At 41.1% G+C, this 13,421-nt stretch overlaps 1 protein-coding gene across 8 annotated transcripts in view; it reads right to left on the minus strand.

Moving 5' to 3' along the window:
* The window catches only part of DHRS12 (dehydrogenase/reductase 12), a 31,801-nt gene that overhangs the window by 7,034 nt on the left and 11,346 nt on the right, over positions 1–13,421 (minus strand). For 5 of the 8 annotated variants that reach the window (XM_042014329.1, XM_042014330.1, XM_042014335.1 and 2 more), the window contains 4 exons: positions 12,668–12,749; positions 1,789–1,850; positions 966–1,070; positions 321–411 (listed from right to left, as the gene is read on the minus strand). In XM_042014329.1, the coding sequence (XP_041870263.1) occupies positions 321–411; positions 966–1,070; positions 1,789–1,850; positions 12,668–12,731 (322 nt within the window). In that variant the 5' untranslated portion in view covers positions 12,732–12,749. Of the gene's footprint in view, positions 1–224; positions 278–320; positions 412–965; positions 1,071–1,788; positions 1,851–12,667; positions 12,750–13,421 lie in introns of all 8 variants that reach the window. The other 3 variants (XM_042014333.1, XM_042014332.1, XM_042014334.1) reach the window with 3 other exon arrangements.

Raw genomic sequence — 13,421 nt, forward strand, 5'->3', positions numbered from 1 at the left:
CAGAAGCTCCATCTGTGTGTTTAACAGTCCCACTACAAATGTAACTTGGAGGTTACCTTAAAGAACTATGTGTCTCTGCTGTGCATTTGTGCAGGGCTGGAAGGGTTCACTGCCCATTATTATTCTCTAGACATACACAGCTAGCAGACACTGCACAGAATAGAGCCACCAAGGGGATATAAAACTACTTCAAGCAGCAGTTTAGAGAAAAGAAATTACTGCACCTGTTGAAAAAATATAGTAGGAAGTTTCATTCCTCTTTGCTTTTAAACTAATCCTGAAAAGAAAAAAATATTGTCAGAGTGTGAGGCAGATGTTACCTGGAGTGTCTGCCCAGCCAGGGTGCATTACGGAGAAATGGATGTTTCTGTGAGCCTTTGCCCACTGTTCTGTCAGGACAACTTGCTGTCTCTAGGATAGAGCAGTAAGAGCCACACTAGCACCGAGTTCAACAGCCTGTCCACCAAATTAGTTCCCAGGGAAATAAACTACATCAAATGTGCCATAAATACCAGGGTATTTCATGTACAGCAGAAATATACCCTTCTCATCCTGACTGGATTTATTGGATAATTTCAGCAGAGACTTCCACAGTCATTGCCATCCATACCCTGGCCACAAGTTTACTTTTAAAGCAGCTGCAGTGCTTTTACTGACCACGTCTACTTACTGCAGACTGTGGGCAAGAACTAAGGAGACAGACAGGGTTCATCAGCTAAAGACAGTGTTCCCCCTTGGGACTTCTCTCATATCGAATGAAAGTCTAGCCACGCTCTCCTTCATGCAAGATGTATGCACCCCTAAGGGCATGCCATCACACTCCTGAAGATTATTGCCTGTGCATCTCCATATCGGTTGGATGCAATGAGAAAGCAACAGTGAACAACAGGCTTTTTGCAAAGCAGATGGTATGAGCTGCCTAGCAAGGAAGAGCCGGGCTTTGTTTTCAATCCCATGGACTGTACCTTGTTCTGTGCATACACCATAGTTCCATCAAATGGCCCATTTCCCGACTGCAAGTCAGATACGTTTAATTTTTGAACTAGCATGCCCCCAGAAGAGACAGTTATCTGTAATGAAATGAATGAAAAACGAATGAAAAGCAAAACCAGGAACTCCCCACAGATGCACTCATGCATGCAATGTAGTCTTCAGGCCATAGATGGAAGTCCCTATGGAGCAGGATTCCCCTGCATACTCTTTGCATTATGCTATGCTCGTGAGTAGAGCATACCTGGAGATGAGGTGGAAGATACGTAAGTTTTTTTAAGAAGTGATTTTCATTCAAAGTGATGTTAATTCATTTTGTGCTTCCTCCTTTTGAAAAGTAATGGAGAGAAAGAAAATAGCAGTATAGCACTGTTTGCAGTTTGTATGTTTAGCATTTACAGAAGCTAGTCAGAAGCCATACAAAACTTGGGAAATTTCCTTTTTAAAAATGTACCTGCTGTCTAATTTCACACCAAGATCTGTAAAGCTCTTTTAAGACTATACTCCTGTTGTAGGTATTTTGCACTCTGCTGCAGGAGCTAACTTGCCCTAAGGAAACTAAGAGGGTAAGTTCCCAAATGAAGTGTTTTACTCTGATTTCCAGTGAAGGGTTGAGAGCAGCAGGCAGGAGCTTTGCCTTAGAGGAGGAGGTTGTTGTTAGCAAAATCCAAGAGGATTCTAGAGATCCTTACAGCATTATAAGTAATCCTCCATTGCTAACACAGTCAGAGAACTGCTGCCACAAACCTGAAGGTAAAAATAGTAAAACACCTTTTTTAAACAGCATCACAGACTCACCACTCTGGCATCAGCTGCTTTTTCCAGGAGGGGCAGCAGGGCAGTTGTCATGATATATGTACCTAAAACACAGGCACCAACATTAACTTTTCCTTTTAAAAAAAGCTTTTTTTTCTCTTCACCCTCTATAACAACCCAAAACCCTAAGTTCCTTTATCTCTGAAACCTGATCTGAATTTGACAATGATTTTTTGTTGCTGCTTCATCTACAATGTGCCAACTCAACTTGTAGTGGTTCAGATTGCCATATACTTAGCAAAAGGCATAGGTTATTTTACAGACTTTTACGTTTCTTGTACTTATAGAGAAAACAGCTCACTACCTTCAGCCACGAATCTGAAGGCAAAATGGCTCAGGTATGGAATTCCTTGGGTGGGGGACGGTGATACCAGTGAAGAAACAGGAATCCGCTTCCCTCCGAGTGAGGCATATACACACAGAAGCCAGGTCATGAACAAGAGAAGGAAACTGTGCCTCATACTTGCAGTTCTTAGGGCACTGCATATGCACTTAAGACTTGACCGTTTTTGCCTTCTCACTATGAAATCACTCAGAGTACACTGACACTTTTGATTTGTGTTGCACACAAAACCTACCCGTTAAATCCCCAGCATGATCATTATGGAAGATAAGGAATCCTTGCAGGAAGAAGTATTAATGTTGCCTGCCCAAGGCTGAGCTAAGATTACTTGGGGAAACTTAATCGTGTCCTTCCCTGCTTTAATCGGGTTCGCTTAGCAAGGATTGGTACACACCACACAAATGTGTTCCATTACAGCTGTTACCATGACCAGCAAAGTTTGTTATTCCAAACACTGCTCAACTGTCAGTGCATCTGATTCAGACACACAGACACACCTAGTGATGTTTCACTCGAGTGCAACACAGAGATTTTTTTTTTGGTTTTATCTCTTCAGAGATTTTTTTTCTGCTTAAAATGTATTTTTAAAAAATTCCATTTAATTTGAAATGAATCTAGCCCCATTTAATCTAGTGTTTCTGCATCTACTTCCCTCTCATGTCTCCACAAATGTCTCTAGTTCAACAATTCTATCGGTGATAAACACATTTTTTTCCTTTAGACACCGAGGCCATGTTTTTCACTAGGCATGAAGACTTCAGCATGTCTTTACAACCTCTCTTCCACACAGGCAATGAGATCACCCAGTTAATACAGCATGTTTATAAATATGGTACCAAAATCAAACGTGTTACATGCTTGGTGAACAAGCTGTTCAGTTCCCCTGTCAGTCACAGCAGTCTTCACTTTCTCTATATAATCAGAGGTTATGTCCATACACACACAATATATTTAAAACCTTGGCAAATCAAACAAAGCAAATGCACAGCAGATGAGTAAAAGCAGCCTGTCTCCAGCAGAAAATGCAAGCAAAGGCAGTTGCCAGTGAATAACGAGAGCCCGGCTGTGTCCCCTGGTAGTGGCGGGGAGACTGAGCGATGACATCATCGGTACAAGAACTCCCGCTGACTGTCAGGGGAGACTGCTGCGATGTGGGAAAAAATAATCCAAAAAAAAAAAAAGCACTTCAGTACAAGCTGAGAGCCTGGTTTAAATGCTGTTTGGCTGTGGATTCTTCAAAATGCAAAGTAACATCATGTCTTGGTTAAATAAGCTGCATCTCCTAAAGGCAGAGCTGCAATGCACCAGCTCTGAGGATGCTGCATTTTACCGTCCTGCAGATTAATTTACACTTTTAAGGGACTTCATGTTGATTTGTTAATTCTAAAGAGCTGCAAAGATGAATGCACTAATGTTGCCTCATTAACAACCGAGTTTTGTTTTGTCTTCCAGCTGGAAAAGAGAAATAAATGTTCAATGCCAAAAATCCTGCTTAGAGCAATTGCAGTTTGTCAGAAGTTTATGTGCTTATTTAGAACCACAGACTAACTGCAAAGCCCACATCTCCTTTCTTCCTCAAGTTTATTAAGAATTCAGTAAATCCCATAAAGCCAGAGCATTCCGCCTTTTTGCCCTGCAAAACCACTTGCTCATTTGCTTTGAGACAGAGCACAAACAGAGCAGTTCTGATCACAGCTTCCTATGGTAAGCAACAGTATCTGAAAACATACACAGACACGACACATCAGGCAGTAAGGCTGAAGCATTTAATTTCTCCCACTGCTAAATATTTCACCAACTACTGTCCCCATTATAAGTGTTTGAACACAAACTCCTCATTCCTTTGACAAAAATACTTGGATATTATCCATTCTTATTTGCCTGGGCTGGTCTGTCAGGCAAAACAGCCTGGAAAAGAAATTTAGATCGGTAATTGTAGAACAGATACACTTTGTTAACAAGGTTTATTGCTGGTTAGAATACATCATCATCAATTGAAACGTCCCCATTTTTATCAGTGCGAAAGCTGGCCCGTGGTTTGATGGTGTCAAACAGCTTGGGAGAATGCTCAGTGTGGTCACTGCAGGGCCTGGCACAGCCGTGTACCTCACAGCAGGTACCTTGTCCAGCACAGCTGTATTGCAGCAGGCACTAACACAAAAATTAACTTCTGAGTAAAAGGGGGAAGCTGGAAATAAAGGCATTGCCTGCCACAGTCCTTATAAAAAAAAAAAGAAGGAAATTGTTCTTGTAAAAAAAAACTTTGCAAGGAAAACCAAGACTGAATTGGTAGAAGAAACTACATTCATCTCTGCCCCTACTTAAGGAAATCAAGGCTACATCCAAAGAGTATATCCTTTTGCCAATACTTGATTATTAATACCAATGTACTGGATATCAGCCTTTCCAAAGCGAGTACTTGAGCATTCTAACACATTTACTTGACGCAAAAACATTTTTGTCTGTTAAAGGAGAAACTTCCTCCCATGGAGCTTAGTTTAAAAAGGTAAAACATACCTGTCATAGGTTAGCAAGCATAGTCCCGGAAGGGATGTCCTTGCTAAGGGGTGCTTACAGTTTCCTCTGGGAACTGATAGAACCTATCAGTGGCCAGTTTGAATATGGACAATTCTCTAAGCCACTTAAAGTTGTGACCACCTCTGTGATCCACATTTAAGAATAGGCAAACTCCCCCTCCAAGCTCTCTCTCGTTTCCGGCGCTGGCACAGGTGGCTGCAGGCCTCGTGTGGGGGCCAGCGGGCCCGGCCAGGCCCTGCTTGGGCCAGGCCGGGCCGGGCCACGGCCATCCTGAAGCCGATGGACCTGTTCCAGCCATGGAACCCCCCCACTGCCTTGCCGTGGGCAGCCTGAGCGGCTCGGCTCTCCCCCCTTTCCACGGCTCTCCCCCCTCTCCACTTCGATAAGAAAAATTCAACATTCCAGCTGCAAAGCTGCAAGGCCGAGGTGAGATTAACCCTTTTACTGCTGTGAAGAGCTGAAAACCTGAGGGAAGAGAGAGAGGAGATGCTTAAAGCTGAAAGTCTGTTGTGAAGCTATGATATATCAGAGTATCCTGTTGTAATTTCATGAAGACATGGGGGGTGGAGTGTTCAACTCGTAAGCAAAAGCACCTGCGCTGAGATAGGCAGATGCTGACGCAGCTGTAATTTCATGAGAAGTTTGGACAGGGAGAGATGGACCAGATGAGGACTTTTGCTCCAAACGGGAAAGGAGAAAACCTCAGTCCCTAGAGATGCTCCCAGAGATAGTCCTAAAGATGAAGATGATGAAGACCCTTTGCTCCCAGGGAAGGAGAAGGGCCTCTGTTTTTGTTTCTGAACGGCTCAACCTTAAAATTGTACCCCAGAAAACTTCAAGAGTGGACCCTCGAAAGCAGTTGCGGGAAAAGCTGCAAGTCGGGGGAAGGGATTCACATGCGAGCAGAGACTCCTCTTCCTAAATGGACTGAACAATATTTGGAAGTGGGCAACTGTCTCGTTGTGATAATGTTTTCATAGCATGAGCAAGAAGAGACTTCTCTTTCTAAATGGACTAAACAAGGTTGTTATGGAAGTGGTAAACAGACTGAACATCTTAAGGGTTGTCTTTTTACATTGTCAGTGGGAGAAGGGAGGAAGGTGGGGGGAGGAGGAGAGTTCTGAAGGTGGTATAATTTTTTTTTTCCCTCTTTTAGGTCTGTTAATAAACTTCTTTATATTCTTTCAAGTTTGGTGCCTGCTTTGCATTTCTCCTAATTCTTATCTCACAGCAGATAAACAGTAATGAGTATTTTGGACCAAACCACTACACTAAATTGGTGTTTCTGCCCGGTTACAAACTGAACCCGCGACAATACCAAATGTGATTAATGCTTAATTATCACTGTTCAAACTGTACAGATTTTTTGAGGCTTCTTTTTTTATTTAATAGTTTAACACAAAAGTACATGAAAGGCAAAGTTCAAGAGTGCTGTGCCTTGCACTGAAAGCAGTAAGTATTGGGTATCTGCTGGATATACAGCTGGTGCTTCCTTCATTTAGGACTGTGTGACAGGGGCCAGATTTGTGCATTACCATTTCCTGTCACTGGAAGGTACATTGTCCACACGGCCCAAAAGCTTGTCTCCCACCGGTGTAACGGGGGAAAAAAACAGTGAAATAAATGGTATACAACATTTCCCTTTGAAGAGAAGTATTTGCTGTGATACAAAGGAGTCCAGCAAGATGAATTTGGGAGTTTGCTCAGAAGCAGCAGGAATGCAGAAAAAGGTGAGTCCAGTCTGTCACACCCATACAAAGGATTTCATCTTGCCCTCACTGAACTCTGCCAAGGTGAAGAGTTGACTTGCAAAACCTACTGGACAAGCTACAGCCCTGTTCTGTGTAATGACATTTGACAGTACTGGCTGGCCATGTTTTCTCTACTTAAAAAGGCTCCTGGGATAGATGTACAATTTATTTTAAAATAAACAGTCTCTTAACATTAGCTTTCTCTGGAAAAACTTCTGTAGCTTTTATATCTTGAAGGTGATCTCACATAATATGAAATCACATATAATAGAGAGTAGTTAAAAGTTTCATATAGAGCAACTCCACCATTACACACCATTAAACCAACTGTATCATATGGTAAAGTAGACAGGGTGGGTTGCCAATCTATGCATTAAACACGGTCATTCCAGTGAAAGTAACGAACATGGCATTTAATGAGAACACACTTTGTCCATGCACACTCCCTCCCAAGTGTGGATCACATTAATATTTAAGTTTCGTGTTTCCTTGATAAATATAAAAACAAAACCCACCAAAAATATTGAATCACTACACATTCCCTGTTTGGTAATTGCTCCACTTGCTCTGAGATCTCCTCAATTTAGTCGAGTAATCTGATATTGTGCTCTAACTAACAACTCCAATTTTTGACTCCCTATAGTGAACTCCTCTGTCAACCTGGATAAACACTAATTCAGTGGTTTCAAAATCACAGAGTGAAATATTAATGACACAAGTGTAGAAAATAAGGCACCATTGCGGAGATAAACATTTGATTCATATAGTAAGTTGTTTATTTTAAAAAAGCCCAAGAACTACAAAAATCAGCCTGTCTGCCTCATAAACTCCAAAATCAAGTTATGCTACCTTTCCCCATGACCTGATGCAGAAGCTGAGGGGACTCCATGGAAGACACTATTACTAGGTCTTGTGGAAAGGTAGCTCTGAACGTTGTTGCAACAGTTATTCCACTGTGGGTCTCACGACATGAACAAAATGAAAGCTGTCCTAGTGCAAGGGACAGCAGTCTACCACGTATTAGACACGGTCTTTCCCACAGAACATTGCAAGTCGTTCTGTACTAAAACATGAAACTGAGCAAAACACAGGATAGCCCAACAGAAAATATAAAGAAACACTGTGCACACAGATTTCCGAACTGGCGTAGATCAGTCTGCCAGAACCTGGAAGACTCCTTAGGATTCACATATTTCAGATTGAAAATCAACAGGGTATCACATAAAATAAAAGTACACAAACAGATACTCTGATTTGCTTTAAGATTTAATGTGATCCTAAAATCTGTATTTTATAAATCAATTTTTAAGAAAATTATGATTTCAGCAGAAGTACCATTGTAAAGCCACTACCTGCTTATAACATCAAATTAATTGATGATACAATTACTGTGGACCCCAGTGTCTTGGTGGATTCCAGAAAGTTTTTTGCTTGATGTTCTATCTGGCATTAGTGGCACATTGCTGCTGAGGTTTTTACCCTGCTAACATTCAGATAAGGGCAGGCAGCCAGCACCATACTCACTGAAGTTTTTCATCGGTCTGAGCTCTGCAGTATTATTAGGAACAGTGTTATTTCGACTGTGAAAAAAGTGGGAACAAAAAAAACCCCCAAAAAACGAAACACCACCCTTTTATTGTGCAGACTTCAATGGCTCATTCATCTGGTAGAAATCGGTTAAACTAGCTTGCTTTTCTTGAGTCCAAGTAAAAACAAACCACAGAAACAAACAAACAAAACCACCCAACAAACAAAGTGACATTCTTCCTTGGCCTGATTATCTTTTCAAGCCTGGAGTTTATGCAGTTCCCAGTAAGAGACATCCCTGAGTCTCTTTTCCTCAGTAAGAGATCAGGAATGAAGATTTTAGTGTGCTGTCTCTGAGGGCCAATTCCACTGCACTAGCAATAACTCAGAGCGTATGGGAAAAGTTAATGAACATGAAACACAAAACAAAGGTTTACATTTCCCTCAAATGACAAAGCTCATCTCAATAAGGGTTCCTCTGCCTCCTGGGAACTAGGCTTCAGTACCATTACTGCATGTGCAATTATATTCAGCTTTATCCTTTCACATACCACCTCTCATCCATAAGTCTCAAAGCTCTTTAGAAAAGAAAATTGGAACCACAGCCTCCTTTTCACAGATGAGGTTGTCTTGCCAAAGATCAGGCATTGAACTTATGGCAAACTGACAGCTGATATTCAAGTTGTTTGACTTCCAAGTAATTCAGAACACACCAGGCTACACTGGCTTCTGTGAAACACCAGTTAGATACAGGTCACACATAGGGAAGAGATTGACAAACACCTATCCAGGTTAGGCAGTTTGCCATAGATGGGCTATAGCGTTACTATGACAGAAAAACATCCTATTTCCTCTGGCTCTAACCCTTCTGCACAGAGAGTAGAAGTGTATGTCTATATATTACTAAAACATGAGAGCACATTAGATTGAGGAAAAGATGCATACTGAGAGCATCACTTATTTATCTCTCAGTGTGTTTTAGCATCCCCTTGGCTGGTAAGTAGCAATAAAAAAGTAACATGTATGCCATTTTTCCATGTTAAGCAGGAAGATACGTTGAGTGAAGTAAAGTGAGGCAGGTGATAAAATAGAGGAAAAAGGATTGCTTCAGCTAAGTGTCTAGTGCTTCAATAAGAACACGATGCTTTTGCCTCCACTTGCTTATCAATGCTGAAGTTTTTTTCCAAAAGGACTGAATACCACCACCTTTAATAGTATTTGCTGGGAGTTATACTAAAACAAGTAAAATAAAATTAAATTTAAAAAGTTTTGACTCAGAAGTCTGCAAGTCTCATCAGAGGAAATGATTGCTTGTTGCTGCCCAGCTCCTGGGTACAACTCTGAGTACATGGTCACCCCACAGGAAGAAATATAAGGGCAACATCACACAAACTAGAAGACAGAGAAAAAAATCTGCCCATCAGGATCGGCAGGTCTGCAGGCAATCTGCCCACATTATCCCAAGCTAGTCACTCAATTTGGTACTGAAAGTGTGTTTCAATCAGCAAAGTGCTACTTCAGACCTGTACCTGGCCAGTGCTCCCACATTACAAAATGTTCCACAGCTATTCTGCTCTCTACATGCACTGAGCTCCAGCAATCAGGCAACAATTCTTGAGGCTCTAGCAGGGAAAAAAGGCAAGGTGTTTCATTTGACAGCAACAACAGAACCACAACAAGCCATACAGCGTTTTTGCCTCAGACTCATTTTAAGCGTGCTACAGGCACCAGCACAGATGCAGCTGCCACCACCTGCTCAAAGCACTTTACAGTTTGAACTTGAATATTAAACAAACCACACAAAGCCTTAACTATCAACCTGCATTTTACATTTTCATGAACTTCATCCACCTGCATATTCTGACAGCAACAGAGAGGACTATGCACCTCTTATTTCAGTTGCTATCCTCAATTAGCCAGTCAGCTGTGTTTTACATTAAGAGAATTTTTCTTTCTATTCTAACCAGTGTTATTTTTGTACATAATCATACAAGACGACTTATGCAGTCATTTCTGTCCCATGTATGCCCAAGAAAAGTTCAGGATATAAAGTACGTTCCACTAGTTAGATCATGAATTAGAACTGAACACTGACATCCATTATGCTCAAAAATGGAGTAAGAGATCAGTCGAGAGGAAAATATTCCTAGACTAGATTTAAAAGCTCCACAGCATTTCAGACACCTAAATGAGCAACTTTACAGCTTATATAAATGTTAATCAGATATCAGGTACAGAATTCAAAAACTGTGTCGTGCATTTAAAGCATGTTATATTTCAGTCTTGCTTTCTTAGATAGTTACAACCTACACATTCCTTTACTAGACAGAGCTAAGAGCCAGGGTAGGAAAAAAATAGTGAAAGAAAAATGGAAGGAACACCCTACATGTAAAGATCTGCAAAAGATACTGGTATTATTCTATCTTGTCAGTCAAGCGAGGAACAACTGCACATTTTCCAAACAAGGGCCTTGAGCCCATGTCACCCTTCAGGCTTTAGCATTACTGGGGCAAAGAACAGAACTTAGTTTGTTCTTTCAGACCACATTCCAGTTTATAGCCAACTTACGTACCAGCCATATCTAATTTAGCCAGGCTTTCCTCTCTATAACCACAGAGAGGTACTAAAACAGAAATAACTTCTCCCAAGTAAAACACACCCAAAGGTACCTAGTACTCAGGGAAATAACACAGCATCTACTCTGACTGGTATTTCTCCACACAACTTTCTCCTACTAAAACTCCAGATGTTATGATTTATTACCCTATCCCTGACTTTGAAGAAAAAAGCCTGTGGTTTGTAGCCTTGGTCCTTCATGTGTGTCTGGCCTGCAAGCACAGAAGTTTCCTGTTGCACTGCCAGCTTCTTCCAGCTCAACCAAGTCCCACTCTGTTCTAAAAGATCCAAAATCTAATCCTTATTTTTATCTAGGGAGAAGCAGTCTAAGCAAACAACCCAGTCCTTGCCTGAACTCTGAAAAAGTCAGACAACAGAGGATGATTTACCTCCCTAAACTTCTTATGCAATCATGTAGCAAGTGATACACGAATGAATAAAGGAGATCTATAAGTAACATCCACAAAAGATAATACAGGCATTTTCCTAGTTTGCTACAACCATAATTCAGCTTCCTCTGTGCAGTTGTATACTGCTAGTAAGGCTGATTTACAGCTGGAAAAGCAGAATTTGCTGCTTCTACTTGTGAGATAAAATATAATTCAAGTGATGCACTAGTACAGTTCCTCAGCAGTTAATATCCTCAATGTCTAAAACTAAACCAAAACATGCATTTGCATTCAGATTGTTGTGTTTGTTTCACTCTGCTTCTCCCTGGAAGAACTGTACCTTTGCACATTGCTGGGTTTTAGTCTGAAGGACCAAAAGAGGATTTAAACTAATTTATGGTGAATAGATTCCTCAAGGTAGAAGTTCTTGTACTTGTGCAGCCAGGGGAAATGTCATGGCAAAATAAAACTTTTTGAATTTTTTGGCCATGAGAAATAGAAGTATGTTAGCAAAAGATTAGTCAGAAGCAAATGAATCTGTGCCTTTATACTTGATTTAATTGTCAATTTAATCTATTCAGACTTGCAGAAAAAATGAGCTGTATGTACAGTAATAGTGAAGCAAAAGACATTTATACTAAAATGTTAGTTTTCAAACATAAATAGCATTTAAGGAATCAACACAGGAAAAAGGCTAAGAATAAAAACCAACAATTGTTTCCAGATTATGCTAGTTCTATAAATGCCTTATCTTTACAGACTAGGTTTTCCCCTTCCTCATTCCAGATACTGATGAACAGGAGGAAAATACAGAAACAAAGCACCACAGTTCTTCCTTAATGTGTCACTTTTGAATACATTAAAGACAGTCTCTTGAGAAATCCACCTACCCTGCAGGGAGGCAGAGGGGGAAGAGTAGCAGGACTGTTGGGTGGATGCAAGTACCATGTGTCTCTTTGCAAGAGGTGCAGCTTCCAGCCTTACAGATATCAGCAGTCTCAGCTCTTCTCTCTGCTGGCTGGCTGTTTGCCCACCTCTTTTCCACGACTTCTGTGGGGAACCTTCCACTTTGCTCACCATTTTTCCTGCCCTCCCACATCTCCACTTTCCCTCTTGACTTGTTTCCCATCATTTGTCCCTCTTACACCACTGCCACAGTTCACAAAAAATGCCCCTTTCACTTGCCCACTTGCCCACTACTGCTCAATCCCTTGACTAGACATTACGTTTGAGAGCATCCAGGGCACCATACATGGCACAGGCTTCCTACACAGTGCCTCTGGCACATCAAACAGGGCTGTGCAAGCCCACTCAAACATTTGAACGTCTCTATAAACATCTGAATGTGCTCCAAGCTCCACCCAAACCCCAGAAACACAATTATTTCAAAGAACATCATCAGCAGCAATGCTTGGAACAAAGTTCCCTAGCAGATTTCAGAATCAACCTGCAACTGCCCACTTCTGCTATGATAAATAAAGGTGCTGATATCAGAACAATTGAAAAAAACAGAGAAATTAAAAAATGGCACTCCAAACAGCTGTAATATTTCTCCTTTTCCTTTCCAGCTTCTTCCCTAGCATAGCAATGCTATGATCGCTCTTTGAGCAGGAATACATACCTCACAAACCCAGTTATAAAAACACACTTCTGTAAGCAAAATAAGTATGTTCCAGAACCAAACCTTCAATACTCACCCAAAGTGTTTGTTGCAAAGTTTTTTTCAAGTCCATCTTCAGTTAATTCTCTGCTATTCACCATACATCCCGCATTGTTGATCTGTAAAACAACTCCTTTAAACAAAAACAATCTACACAAATAACTACAAGGAAATCCACACATATGAGCAGTCCATGTTAATCTGCTGTTTCCTGACACTGCAACACAAAGCTACACACTGTAGCTTTTATTTGTTCAATAAAACATGCTTGTAAGCTGTGTGCAGCTAGCATAGTCTCTGACACATTTCTTTCTCTGCCTTACCTTCCAGAAGGAGCTCAGGCTTTTCTTTCCCACTTCAAAAAAAAAAAGATCTGCCCCTACACACCTTCCTCCATGTTCACTGCCACTCCTCAAAACTTATTTCCCCATTTTTATCAGACATTCCTCATCTAGTAAGCACCAAAGGAACTGCTCCAGGTGCCCCAGCTGTAGTACAGCTCCCCGAGCAAATTTTCACTGCTAAATAAAGGGGAAACTGTACTGATCCCCTTACCAACCATGATGATTAACTTTTTCCTCTCCCCTGGCTAAGTTTTAGTCTTTGGACTTCTTGCAAAAGTTTAGTCTTTCAGAAGGTCTAGCTTTAAGAAGGACAATGTTATTAGTAATGGAAGTCAAAGAGAAAATGTGTGGTGTCTCCAAAGATGCAGCTATAAAATTACTGCTTTTCTCTTTTTTTGTAGCACATCTGTGTGAACTGAGAAAGGACAAGAGCAAGCAAACCACGGA

Source organism: Corvus kubaryi, unplaced genomic scaffold (assembly GCF_017639235.1).
Source record: "Corvus kubaryi isolate FWS band 111438036 unplaced genomic scaffold, C.kubaryi_AGA036_p1.0 split1-65, whole genome shotgun sequence".
NCBI lineage: Eukaryota > Metazoa > Chordata > Aves > Passeriformes > Corvidae > Corvus > Corvus kubaryi.